This window comes from Euprymna scolopes, chromosome 6, assembly GCF_053919585.1.
Source record: "Euprymna scolopes isolate OS-2025 chromosome 6, ASM5391958v1, whole genome shotgun sequence".
NCBI lineage: Eukaryota > Metazoa > Mollusca > Cephalopoda > Sepiida > Sepiolidae > Euprymna > Euprymna scolopes.
This window is the reverse complement of record NC_136487.1, coordinates 26,697,362-26,710,517: the sequence shown is the minus strand read 5'-3', so window position 1 is coordinate 26,710,517 and position 13,156 is coordinate 26,697,362. Positions and strand designations below refer to the sequence as shown.

The 13,156-nt window shown below is 36.2% G+C and overlaps 1 protein-coding gene across 4 annotated transcripts in view; it reads right to left on the bottom strand.

The window, feature by feature from the left end:
• LOC145277581 (BTB/POZ domain-containing protein KCTD21-like) overlaps window positions 1-11,389 on the bottom strand; it is a 75,508-nt gene extending 64,119 nt beyond the window's left edge. Inside the window, exon 1 of one of the 4 annotated variants that reach the window (XM_080129084.1) lies at window positions 11,162-11,389. In XM_080129084.1, coding sequence (XP_079985210.1) covers window positions 11,162-11,178 — 17 coding nt within the window. In that variant the 5' untranslated portion in view covers window positions 11,179-11,389. Of the gene's footprint in view, window positions 1-10,652; window positions 11,133-11,161 lie in introns of those variants that run through there. The other 3 variants (XM_080129086.1, XM_080129085.1, XM_080129088.1) reach the window with 3 other exon arrangements.
• Window positions 11,390-13,156: the final 1,767 nt, after the last annotated feature.

Genomic DNA, 13,156 nt, shown 5'->3' with positions numbered 1-13,156 from the left:
CGATTTTTTCAGGAGATATTAATCTAAATAACCAATAAATATTAACTACCCATGCGGGGTCGCAGAAATACCTGGATTAGGACCCAGGCGCGGGGTGAACCCCCTCGGAGCTGATGGACCCGTAGGTCTTCCCAGGTCATCTGTCTAGGAGAAGGAAAACTCTGAAACTAAACCTAGGGAAGGGAGGCCTCTTCAGTCCTGGACGACAACCTTCCTAGAGCTGGTGACTCAAACATATCACCGGTTGGCAAACCTAAACTGCTTAAGGAGGAGATGGGCTCTGTCTATCGCCCGGCTTTCATACTCTTTCTTTGCCTATTGGCCAGGCGTAGAGGTACTATCACAGGGACTCGTCTGAATCACCCAGTGGTTGACCTTGTTTCCTGACTAGGGCAATGAACGCCGCTTTTCCCCTCCCACCACATCCCATCCCCCTAAACTGGACACAGTGGGATGCTTCAGTGCCATATATGTCGGTGCAGTTGGACTGGGCTGGCTTTGCCTAATGGATTGAGGGTACCGGATTGACAGTTCCTGGCTGCTATTTCCGACTGATAGTATAAGGAGCCCTAACTCTTTGGTAGCGCTTAGAGCGGCTGCTCCATCAACAGTTGTAAAATATCGGGATGTTTGTAGTGCCATGTCACGCATGGAAAGGGACCCTGCACTCATCCCCGGTGGGCGTTCCTGAGGCCACAATCCTGTGGGTGAGGACAGCTGATGGTCTACTTGTATTGCATGTCTGATATTCTGCACAACTACTTGTCCAGCACCCTCTCACTCACCCACCCTAACTGAAACTTTTAAATAAAATAAAATGAAATGACAGCTCAAGCAAAAGTTACGTTTAAACCAGGACCAAACTCAAAGAAAACCAACCTGCCTCCTCCCTTAAGGCTTGCATTTACTAATATCCGCGGGCTTAGAACTAACTTAGATGATGTCGAGTCATTTCTCCTTGTAAACACCCCGGATATCTTAGCATTAAGTGAAACTAACCTTCACTCCTCCATTCCCTCTAACCACTTTAACATGCCTGGTTATCTCCCACTCTACCGTAAGGACTCGGACAGACATATGCATGGACTTGGAGTCTATATTCGAAACACCCTCCCCCTAACTAGAGAAATAAAACTAGAATCAGAGGGCCAGGCCTTTATGTGCTTCAGACTAAATATGCAACACAATATTAGCTACTTGTATTTTCTCTACCGCTCTCCCTCAAACCAAGACTGTACCCTAATAAACAAAGTCTCAGACAGCATAGATATAGCATTCTCCCTTGATACTAGCGCACAAATACATGTATTTGGTGACTTCAATGTCCACCACAGTAACTGGCTAGGATTCTCTAATCACACAGACGTAGCTGGTAGCGCAACACATAGCTTCTCTATATCCCATTCCCTATCTCAGTTGGTTACATTTCCCACACGTTTCCCAGACCAGCACGATCAACATGCCTCACTTCTAGATCTCTTTCTGACAACGGTTCCCAATGACTGTACAACAAATGCCCACAGCCCACTTGGGAATGCTGATCACGCTGTGATAATGGTAGAAATCAGCCTAAATTCTCGCCCTAAAACTGAAGACCCACTACTCAAAACAACGAGGTATTACAAAAAGGCTGATTGGGAAGCCATCAGGGAGCTCATCAGAGATGCCCCATGGCAAAATATCTTTACTCTTCCAGCGGAACAGTGTGCAAATGAGACAACTGAATGGTTCAAAACTGCTATTGAAGCACATGTTCCCGCACGGAAATACTATAGCAAGCCCCACTCTCCCCAATGGTTTACTTCTGCTTGTGCAGCTGCCATTTGTCAAAGGCAGCATGCATTCCGCAGATTCAACCGACATAAGTCCAGCTCAAATAAACAGAAGTTTATAGAAGCTAGAAATAATTGTAAGAGAGTGATAGAGACAGCTAAGAAAGATTACTCTGAAACCACCAGAAAGCGCATCGAAGCACAGAAATTAGGAACCCGGGATTTTTGGAAAATCTACAACAGCGTAGTTAATAATGGACAGTCAACTATTCCCCCACTAACAAACAATCATGAAGTTGCTTGCACGGCAACTGACAAGGCTAATCTGCTTGCCAGTCGGTTTGCCTCAAACTCCGCACTGAACTCGGTACACCACTCACTCCCTGATTTTCCTCTGCGAACAGACGCCACACTTGACGATTTAAAAATCACCCCTTCTCAGGTACATGCTATTATAAAAAACCTAGACACCTCAAAAGCATGTGGACCAGATCTCATCCCGGCTGTGCTATTAAAAAAATGCTATGCCGAGGTTGCTCCAGTTCTGTCCAAACTTTACAATAAATGCCTTAATGAATCTTGTTTTCCCGACTGCTGGAAAACCGCCTCTGTGGTACCAGTCTTCAAGAATTCTGGTGAAAGAACTGACCCACTAAATTATCGCCCCATTAGCCTCCTCCCACTTTTCGCCAAAATATTTGAGTCCTTAGTTAATCAAGCCCTAGTCCAGCACCTAACAGCTGCTAAACTCCCGACTGACAAACAATATGGATTCAGGCAAGCCCGTTCAACAGCAGATATCTTAACTGTAGTTTCTGAACGTATATACCGTTCATTGGATAAAACATGGGAGGGTTAGAGCGGTGGCCCTTGATATATCTAAGGCTTTTGACAGGGTATGGCACGATGGTCTTCTAAGAAAAATTAGATCATATGGAATCACTGGAAGAATTCATAATGTAATTAAATCCTTCTTAAGTAATAGAAAAATCAAAGTTGTCCTCGACGGACGTACATCCAAACAATATGACATAAATGCGGGAGTACCTCAGGGGTCTATCCTTGGACCTCTATTATTCCTGATATTCATAAACAACCTCCCTGATAAAATTGTTTCGGAGATGGGTATATTTGCCGATGACACCACTCTCTATAACAGACATGAGGGGAAAACAAATGAACACATATCCAAGGAAATGGCAGAAACACTAGAGGATGACCTCCAATCCATAGTGGAATGGGGACAAAAATGGTTGGTCACATTCAATGCTGCTAAGACTAAGCTGGTTTCCTTCAATAACTACAAGAAACCTTCTCTACCACCAATAGCAATGGCCAAGAACACATTGCCTGAAAGTACTTCTTTTAAACTCCTCGGCCTAACATTTACAGGGAATATGAACTGGAATAGATACATTGAGAGCATTGCCAAGGCTGCTGCAAGGAAGGTTGGCTCCCTCTACCGTGCTAGAAAACTACTTACGTCTGACAGTATCCTATACCTCTATAAGGCAACCATTCGCCCATGTATGGAGTACTGTTGTCACATCTGGGCTGGTGCATCTGCTGCTTGTCTCTCGCTCCTGGACAGGGTTCAAAAGAGAGTCGTCAACCTGATAGGTCCTGAACCGTCATCTAGGCTTCAACCTCTGTCCCATCGACGAGATGTTGCATCCCTCTGCCTGTTCTACAAATACTTTAATGGTGAATGCTCTGACGAACTGCAAACACTTGTATCTCCCCGGCGTAACTACCCCCGACAAGCTACTAAGTCTCATCCCTTTACAGTAGAGATCCCTAGGTGCAAGAAAGCCTTTTACTCCAATAGTTTCTTCCCCAGAACTGCGGGTCTTTGGAACTCCCTTCCGGGATTCTGCTTTCCCAACTGCAATGATATGCAGAAGTTCAAGTGTAATGTTAACAAACATCTTTCTACTCTTCTCCCTTCATAATGACCCCGCTAATTAAGTCCCTAATAGTAGCCCCCTGCTTCAGAGTGGCACTGTGCCTTGTTTAGGGTGAAAATTGAATAAAAAAAAAAATTAAAAAAAAAAAAATTACATATCAAAGAACCTTTTTTTTTTTAAATTTTATTAATGTATTTTCGCCCCCGAACAAGGCACAGTGCCACTTTTATGTAAGGAGCTACTATCTGGGACAATTTTCAGAGATACTATATAGGGAGTTGAGCAGCAAGATGTCTGTTTACATTACACTTGAACTTCTGCATGTCAGTACAGTTCAGGAAGCAAGAACTCAGAAGGGAATTCCAAAGTCTAACAGTCCTAGGGAAGAAACTAGGAGAATATAAGGCTTTCTTACATCTAGGGATTTCCACTGCGTAGGGTGTGATTTTGCGGCTTTTTGGGTTTTTATGTCAAAGAGGGATAAAGGCTTGTAGTTCATCGGAGCACCTACCATTAAAATACTTGTAAAACAGGCAGACGGATACAACATTTTGTTGATGGGACAGTGGTTGAAGCCTAGCTGACAGCATGGGACCTATTAGGTTGGTGACTCTTATTTTAGAGAATTATTGGGCCAAGCAAAATACTCCGGGGCAATGTTGGGTAGGGACAGCTAGATTTTAATTAAAATTTTAATTATTTGAGCTAATAGTCACAAGAAAATCCATTTAGACTTGTTATAAATATTTTGGAGATCATAAAATTTAGAGAAGCAAAATTTAACGATTGTATTACTAGTTTTGATTGGACTATTGTTCTAATCTTGAATTATTTGTGCAATGTTTCCGTCGTTGTAGCCTCCAACCTTCGTCAGGAATGCTGGTCGTCATTTTGGAAAAAAAAGAAAAGTTATTGGCTCCATAGATGGTTTCACATTCTTTGTGTGTGAAAAAAATTTGGTTGACAAAGCGATAATTTTTTTTTTAAAAAGGTTTCAGATGCATCAAAAATAACCAGCCACCTCTTTCCCCATTGCACCACATGCTTAAGATCAGAGGAGACAGAGTCAGAGAACTTGGTCATTTATGGCCTTTGAAGTGTTGCCATAGATGGAAGTGTCGTCAGCATAAAGGTCTACAAATGATCTTAGGATGTGATTTGGGAGATCATTGATGTAGATCAGGAAGAGAGTTGGGACCAGGATAGACCCCTAAGGGACTCCACCATTAATACTGTGAGCTTCTGATTTCTGCCCATCAACTACTACTCTTATGAATCTATGATTTAATAATTAAGACATTTCTAGCTATACGATAGCTGGAGATCTTATGGAGTAGACCTTTACGCCACACCCCGTCAAAGACCTTTGATATGTCAAGAGCAATTGCCCTAGAAAGGAAGCCTTCGGCGAGAGATTCATTAATCCTGAGATATAACTGTTGGCACATCTGCTGTAGATCTAGCAAAATGGAAACCTTATTGCATGCCACTGAGGAGGTTGACTACTTCTCTATTCAACAGATTCTAGTAACTTACTCATGACACACAGGAGACTTATTAGTCTGTACTGCAAGGGAGAGGATTGATCACCTGAATTTGTAAATACAGGGCATACTGATGAGGTTTTTCAGGATGTTGGGAAGCAATTCTCCTTAAGACAATGCTTAAACATCTTTGTAAGTATGAGAAGTAGTTTCAGTTGAAGCTTCTTCAGCACTATAATTGGAATACTGTAAGGGCCAGTTGCTTTACTACAATCAAAGTTTTTGGTAAGTTTGGCAACATCACGCACAGATATTTGTATGTCGCATAACATGTTTTCAGATATGGCTTTGATCGCAAAGGGTAGAATTAACTACAAAGTTCTAGGCAAAGAGTTTGTCTGATGGTGAGGAGATTACCTTAGGTCTGTTGATAGTTGGGATAGAGCACATTTCTGTTCAGAACTTATTTACTAAAACTGGTGGGAACCAAGCCACTGCTCAGCTACTTTGAACTTGACGGACTGAACATACAACTCTCTCATTCTTTATTACTCTTTTACAGTGGTTACTGGCAGTCCTGAAAGCGGCTTCAGTCTCAGTACATCTATTACGTTGGAAGCAATGAAAAAAGTGATTTCTGTGCACAATGGCAGCAGCACATTCTGGAGAACCATGGTTGACTTAGGTTATTGCTGGAATTTTTTGGAGAGTCCGAAGCGGTCTAGACGACAAAAACAAAAAACTCCTAGAATACAAAACCATCTACGGAGCCAGAAAATGTTTCTCTTCTCTTTTCCAAGATGGCGACCAACATGCCTGACGAAGGTTGGAGGCTACACCGATTGAAACATTGCATAAATAACACTCAAGATGAGATCAATAGTCCAATCAATACAAGTAATGTAAACAATCAGCCCTCATCTAAAAAATTCAGAACTGTAAAATTTACCCTTTTTCGTTAAAAACGTAACTTTTTACTCGAGTCTCATTCTTTAAAAATCAAATTGCTTTTAATTTAGTTTACCATTTTTAGTAATGCGAGTTTTTAGTGTAGCTGTTAATAAAAACAGTTTCATCTTAAAAGAAAAAAGGGGCACAAATCAATGTGATGAGCTAAAGATATGGTTTTAATTGTTCTTTCTTGATGGTTGGTTATATGGTTGGTTGATTTACGGCACATCAACCCTTTTCAGGTTATTTAATGCCGAATCCAGTGATTTAAGAAAAAAAATTTAATAGAATATATTTTTCAAGTCAGTTTCTGTTTAACCCATAGTTGGGACCCTAACAGGTACTACCACTCCGGGTCAGAGTGAACCTGGGAACAATGGCAATTAAGTAGTGGCTCCACACTCCCCAGAGCCCACATGCTGGGGCCTCACCATCGGTGATAGTTTAAGGTCATATCCAGGACCGGTTTTTCTTGAAATAAAAAAAAAAATGGAAAACTTTAGTAAATGAAATTTATATTCTATTATCAAATTGTGTTTCCATCTGTTTTTACATAGTCCAACTATAACGTTTAATTTTCTATGAAAATCCGGCTTAATTTGCTATATGTTATGAAGTATATTAAAATTCAATGTGTTAGCTGCTGAAATGAATCTTACAAGTACAGTCAAAATTGCACTTCGATATTATTTTTGTATGTTTTTTTTATTCTCATAAGAAAAAATGATATTTTATCCAATATTAAGGCTAGTTCGATATTATTGAAGATAAAAACCCTCAGCTCCCCCCCCCCCAATATGGTACTTATGCAAAGAAGGTACCAGGCTATATTTTTATAGTATTTTCAAGTTAAATTCAATTTTTAGGATATCTTTTGTTTATTAAATGATTAGATGAAAGTACAGAATAGTTACAAAACACTATCCATGTTAAGAATGGGTTTCTAAATATTATTTAAGCACAGTACCTTCTCCGCATAAGTACCAAAATAATTCTAATGGAAAAAAAAAAAAAAAAAAGGATTATGCATGAACACCCTAAAATTGAGCCCCCACTTCCAAAAATATTTAGAAATTTGAGCGAGAAATCAGTATCGCATATAAATTTAATAAATTAATCGCCGACTTTTCAACGAGATAACATTTGAACGTGTAACACCTTTTAGTTAGATATAACCATGTTCTTGTTTAAGGTTAATAGAGTTAAGAGCGTGTTTTTTTTTCGGGGGGGGGGGGGGGCTTCTAATTAATTTTTTAAATAATGAAAATCAGGTTTGTATTACTGTACACAGATTCAAACAACAAATTAATGTTATCAAAGGCAAGGTAAGTTACGTTTCTACTTAAGTGGATATGTTTTTAGTATTTTTATTTAATGTAACATGTTTATTCAGCTCGAAAAACATACAGTGTTTACCGATGTATTGGAAAATTTAAAATGACGCCCGACTCTTTAACATGGTAAGTTTGGGGAAAGGAGTTAAAAATAAAAATATGCAAAATACTGTTAAAAACCCACTGAATATGTCAGCCTATGTTTATGGTAACATATTGAGCGAATTTCTAACAGTATTTTGTCTAGTTTTTTTATTTATAACTCCTCTTTTCCCCAAACTTATCGTGTCAAAGAGAGAGTCGGGCGCCATTTTAAAGTTTCCAATAAATCGGTAAACACCGTTTTTCGAGCTGAATAAACGTCACATTAAATAAAATAAAAAAAAACTAGGGTACTGGTCGCGGTAAGAGTTCCCTGCCGAACACCCTCAAAAAACAATAATTTCTCCCCGCGCAGCCGCAAAGGACATGTTTTAGTTGCCATAGTAACAACACTTTTTATCGACATTGTTTTACTGTTTATGAATATTGAAATAAAAGACATTACTACACATTTATTAATAATATCTCACTTTTAATCACTTTTATCGACTTTTTAAAACTTTTTTTTTTACTCTTTTTAAATGACAACGTTAATGTTTATGAATATTGAAATAAAACATTACTACACATTTATTAATATCTTTTTTTTTTTTTACTGTTTATGTGTCAATTTTATCGACTTTTTTTTTTACTGTTTATGTGTCAATTTTATCGACTTTTTTTTTTACTGTTTATGTGTCAATTTTGAAATTATTCTTATATTGAATATTGAAATAAAAGACATTACTACACATTTATTAATAATATCTTTTTTTTTTTTTTACTGTTTTACTGTTTGTGTCACTTTTATCGACTTTTTTCGGTTCTTGAAATTTACTTTTATCGACTTTTTTTTACTTTTTATCGACTTTTTTCGATTCTTGAAATTTACTTACCACAAAATGATGATAGAATAATAAATTTACTTACGTTTAATCAATGTTATTTTCTTTTTTAAATAGCATTTTCTTTTTAAATGACGACGTTTTTACTGTTTATGAATATTAAAAGAAAAATAATTACTAAACATTTATTAATAAGAATATGGGTGCTAGTGCACTTTGATCCGCGCTATATTTTAAATCGTATTTCTAAGCTTAAAGTTTAATGTTTTTTTATTCAATTGTAAGGTTAAAGTAGAGAATAGGTACAAAACACCCTCCCCGTGTTAAAAAAAAAAAAAAAGATATTATTAATAAATGTGTAGTAATGTCTTATTTCAATATTCAATATAAGAATAATTTCAAAATTGACACATAAACAGTAAAAAAAAAAAAAAGATTAAATAAATGTGTAGTAATATGTTTTATTTCAATATTCATAAACATTAACGTTGTCATTTAAAAAGAGTAAAAAAAAAAGTTTTAAAAAGTCGATAAAAGTGATTAAAAGTGAGATATTATTAATAAATGTGTAGTAATGTCTTTTATTTCAATATTCATAAACAGTAAAACAATGTCGATAAAAAGTGTTGTTACTATGGCAACTAAAACATGTCCTTTTTGCGGCTGCGCGGGGAGAAATTGTTGTTTTTTGAGGGTGTTCGGCAGGGAACTCTTACCGCGACCAGTACCAAAACTAGAAAATTATCCAGTTAGGTAGAAAAGTAACTTATCTTGCCTTTGATAACGTTTTTTTTGACAACTTTTTCGAATCTATGTGTACAAACCCAAATCGCATTAAAAAGCTTTCACAAAATTGGCACTAGTAAACGCAATATTTTATAGACCTATAGTTGTTAAAATTGTGGTTTTAATCCATATTTATAAAATTGGATGTAAAAAGATTGCAAAACGTCCACTCTTTGGTGAATGTGGCCTGGTTGTCCCGCTGAAGATTTACCTACAAAGGAGGTTTATTCCGAAAACCGTTCTTAATATGGGGAAATTAGGGTAATATCAACAAAAAGTAACTTTGCAGGTAAGTTTTCAATGGGACAACCAGGCTACATTGGCCGAATCTTTAAATACATAAGGATTTACTAAGAATTTTAAAAACTAGTTTGAACGATTTTTCAATTCAACAGTTTAAAGGCCCTTTTTTTTCTTTTTGTTTTCAACCATTAACAAAAGGTTAAAATGAATTTCGTAAACTCTTCAAGTAGAATTAAAAATTCGGGCCCTAGTGCAGTTAGCAAGCCAAGCAAATTGTTTTCATGTTGAGAGGATTCCGTCCGCGCGAGGAAAAATTAACGAAGATAGCTTTCTAAATTTGCTTGGGGATGTTAAACTGCACAAGTGCCAAAATGTTTTATTTTTCCTTAATTTTATTTAATGTTAGAGGTGCTAAAGATCAGGCCTCATGGTTGCCCGTAATGCACACAAAACAAAACCCGGGTTCCTAAAACGGAACATGAAAAAAACATTTACATTATTGGAATGGGGTTTTTTACTTTGTAAATTGTTGATTTTTTTTTTTTTTTTTTTTGTAATTATTGTTTTATATATATATATATATATATATATATATATATATATATATATATATATGCAAATAAATCATTAAGCGTTTTTCTTTTTTTCAGGTGGGTAGGTGTTTATATGGTTTTGTAACTCGTATGCAGAATAAGGGCTGCTTTATCGTCGGCATATTCCGGACAGGAATATATAAACTGCCAGAAAGTTCTTTTTTAACGAAAAATAATGGCCAATGTTTAAAACGCTAACAAGTTAAAACTTAAAGCAATAAATATATAATCGAAAATAGTCATCAGATGGCAATTTCAATAAATAAAGTTACTGGTGCAGTTTACACACCGTGCTGAAATAACGTTATATAAAAAAGCTAATTCTTAACACGTATGGGCTTTACTATTTTAGCTAACAATTAAAATAAAATACCATTAAAATAAAACATATCGTTGTTACCAATTGTCGGCTGCTGTAATTTCATTGACTAAGCTTTTCAGAACCTTCATTCTTTTAGTAATCTGCCCGGAATATGCTGACAATAACGCAGTCCCTGACCCTAGTCTGCACAAGTACTGTGGATTTTACCGGCCCAATATGAGCAGCCATGGGGGTTGATCTATATAAGCAACAAATTCAATGCGTAATTATCAAAGTCGCCGCGAGAAAAATACACAAACTGCGTGCGACTAGGGAGCAAAGTGAAGTATCTTACCTTCCTCAGTGAAAGAGAAATCTTCTAGACTGAGATATTTTTTTTTTACTCAAAGTGCCAGTTTTGTGGGAGCTGGAGTTTTCCAACTCTGCCCTCATGGGGACGTGAGGAGCAATTAAATAAGGGGATCCTGAACCTAATAAGATAGTTTTATTAATTTTCAACAAAAAACATTAGATTTGCGGTTATGTTAAATAGTAAGTTAAAAAAAAAAAAGTTAAAACTAAACCATTTAATTTTAAAGAAAAAAAAAGAAAATTCATTCATCGCCGTTTTGACGTCATCATTCAATATTTACAAAATAATATTTAAATATTTTGTAAATAATTATATTTTTTGGGTTTAAAAATTGTGCATTGGACGTTTTTAAAAGATTTTAGTAGACGATTTTTATGTTGTTGTTTAATAATAAGTAAATGAGGTTTTTTTCTTTCTTGAGTTTTCTCGAAATGTTGAGACCGGGTCGTCATTTTGGACATTTGTTCGTCTTTCGACTTACTACAACTTACCTGCGGCTATCCGACATGATATTCTGGGTGAAAGTTCTCTGTAGATGTTCCCAGGGCTTCAGGCTGGGCAACTCCAACGAATCCAAATAAATTAACTGGTTAAAAAATAATTAAATAATCCTTTCTTGCGTTTATATTTCGTTATATATGCGCGGTGGTATTTCTGGTTCGGCTGTTGAAAAAAAAAACTAAGAAGAGCGGTGAAATTCAAGGGAGGTAACTTCACGTAAACTGTTAAATTTGACAACTGCGTCAGCCGTTGAACGTGGTTTTGTCGTGACCTTCATAATTGTAGGCCCAGTCAGTGAAAAATGACGCCACGGCTAAGGTCCTAGAAAAACAAGATCTGTCGAACAGTCAGACTATCGATAATGAATGAGAGCTAATTACAAAAACATTAAAAAAAACTAGAACTGAAAAAGGAGAAAAATAAGAAACGATTTATACTGAAACTGAATATATTCAACATTAACAAATTAAAAGAATTAAGGTTTAGACTACATGTGTATTACATTTATTGACTCTAGATATCGAAAACTAAAGATCTCTCCAAAATATATGAACAGTACTAAGTTTTATTTAAGAACTGACTGGAAAAAATTCCTGTAAAATTATTTATTTAACTGTTTTAAAAAATGGAAAAAAATAATTTTCAACTTTCTGACAAAAAATTCACTTGTTTTTGTGTGCTCCTTATAAGAAAATATACAGTTAAAACATAAATAATCCAACATTGTTTGCTCTTTATTTATTTATTTATTTATTTATTTATTTGCGGACTATTATTCTCATCTTATACTTTTTGCACAACATTTTGGCCAACTATTCCTTTGGCCTTTGTCAGGTGGTAAACAGCGATGGGGTAGGAATGCTGAGTCTCTTAATTGTATCCTCACTAATATTTGCTTCCATAGTTGTTGTCATCTCACCTCGTTTTGGCCAACTATGCCTCTGGTCAGCTTTGGGCAGGATTGAAACAGTTATCTTCAGACAATGCTCCCCCTAAACCATAGAGATTCAATGCCTTTACCCAATGCGCTAATGGCTCTGAAGGACGATCAAGATTGGATTTTTTGGTCTTATATATCAAGATTTTTTGTTCTAATCTGATCTCTCAACATCGGATCCATACCGAATGGTATTATATTATTTTTATTATTGATCATAGAAAACCAGATAAGAACGAAAAAACTTGGATATATAAGACAAAAAAATCCAACCTTGATCGCCTTTTGGGGCCTGTGGTGCAGTGGATAGGGATGTTGAATCTCTATGGTTCCTGGTGAGCGGTTTCAATTCTACCCAAAGCAGGTTAGAGGCTTAGTTGGCCAAAACGTGATGGGATGACAGCAACTATGGAAGGCAGCAATTAGTGAGGATACAGTCATTCCTACCCTGTTATGGTTTACCACCTGATGAAAGCCAGAGAAATAGTTGGCCAAAACGTTATGAAACAACTAGAAGATGAGGATAATAGTCCTCAAATAAATAAATAAGTAAATATATAAATACTCATCTGACAAGGATTTCCATAATAAAAATAATTGTTTGCTCTATTATTAAGAAAAAAGAATTGTAAAGAAATCTCATTTAAAAATCATTTGAAAACGAGTGCATTTTTAACTTAAAATTAAAGTCACATGTAAATTAATAATTAAATACACTTTTAATAAATATAAAATTTTGCAGTATTTTTCAAGCAAAAATATTCCCTTCTAACTGCACATGTCTAAATGTAAAATAATTGTTTATCTTTTGGGAAATAAAATGCAGTCACTTTTGGGGCAATTTCTTTGAAAATTCAAACAAAAAATAACAATCCTTTGTAATGGTCAGTATCGTGAGTTTGTGACCATAGGACTTCACTTGTGTCTGTGAATTTTAGTCGAGAAGCATGCTATATTTTTCTGTCAGTGTCGTTTTTGTTCGGTGCTCAAGAGACCAGTTTTTCCCAAGCAGTACCTCCTCCTCCTTTCGGGATCAGTGAAGAGATTA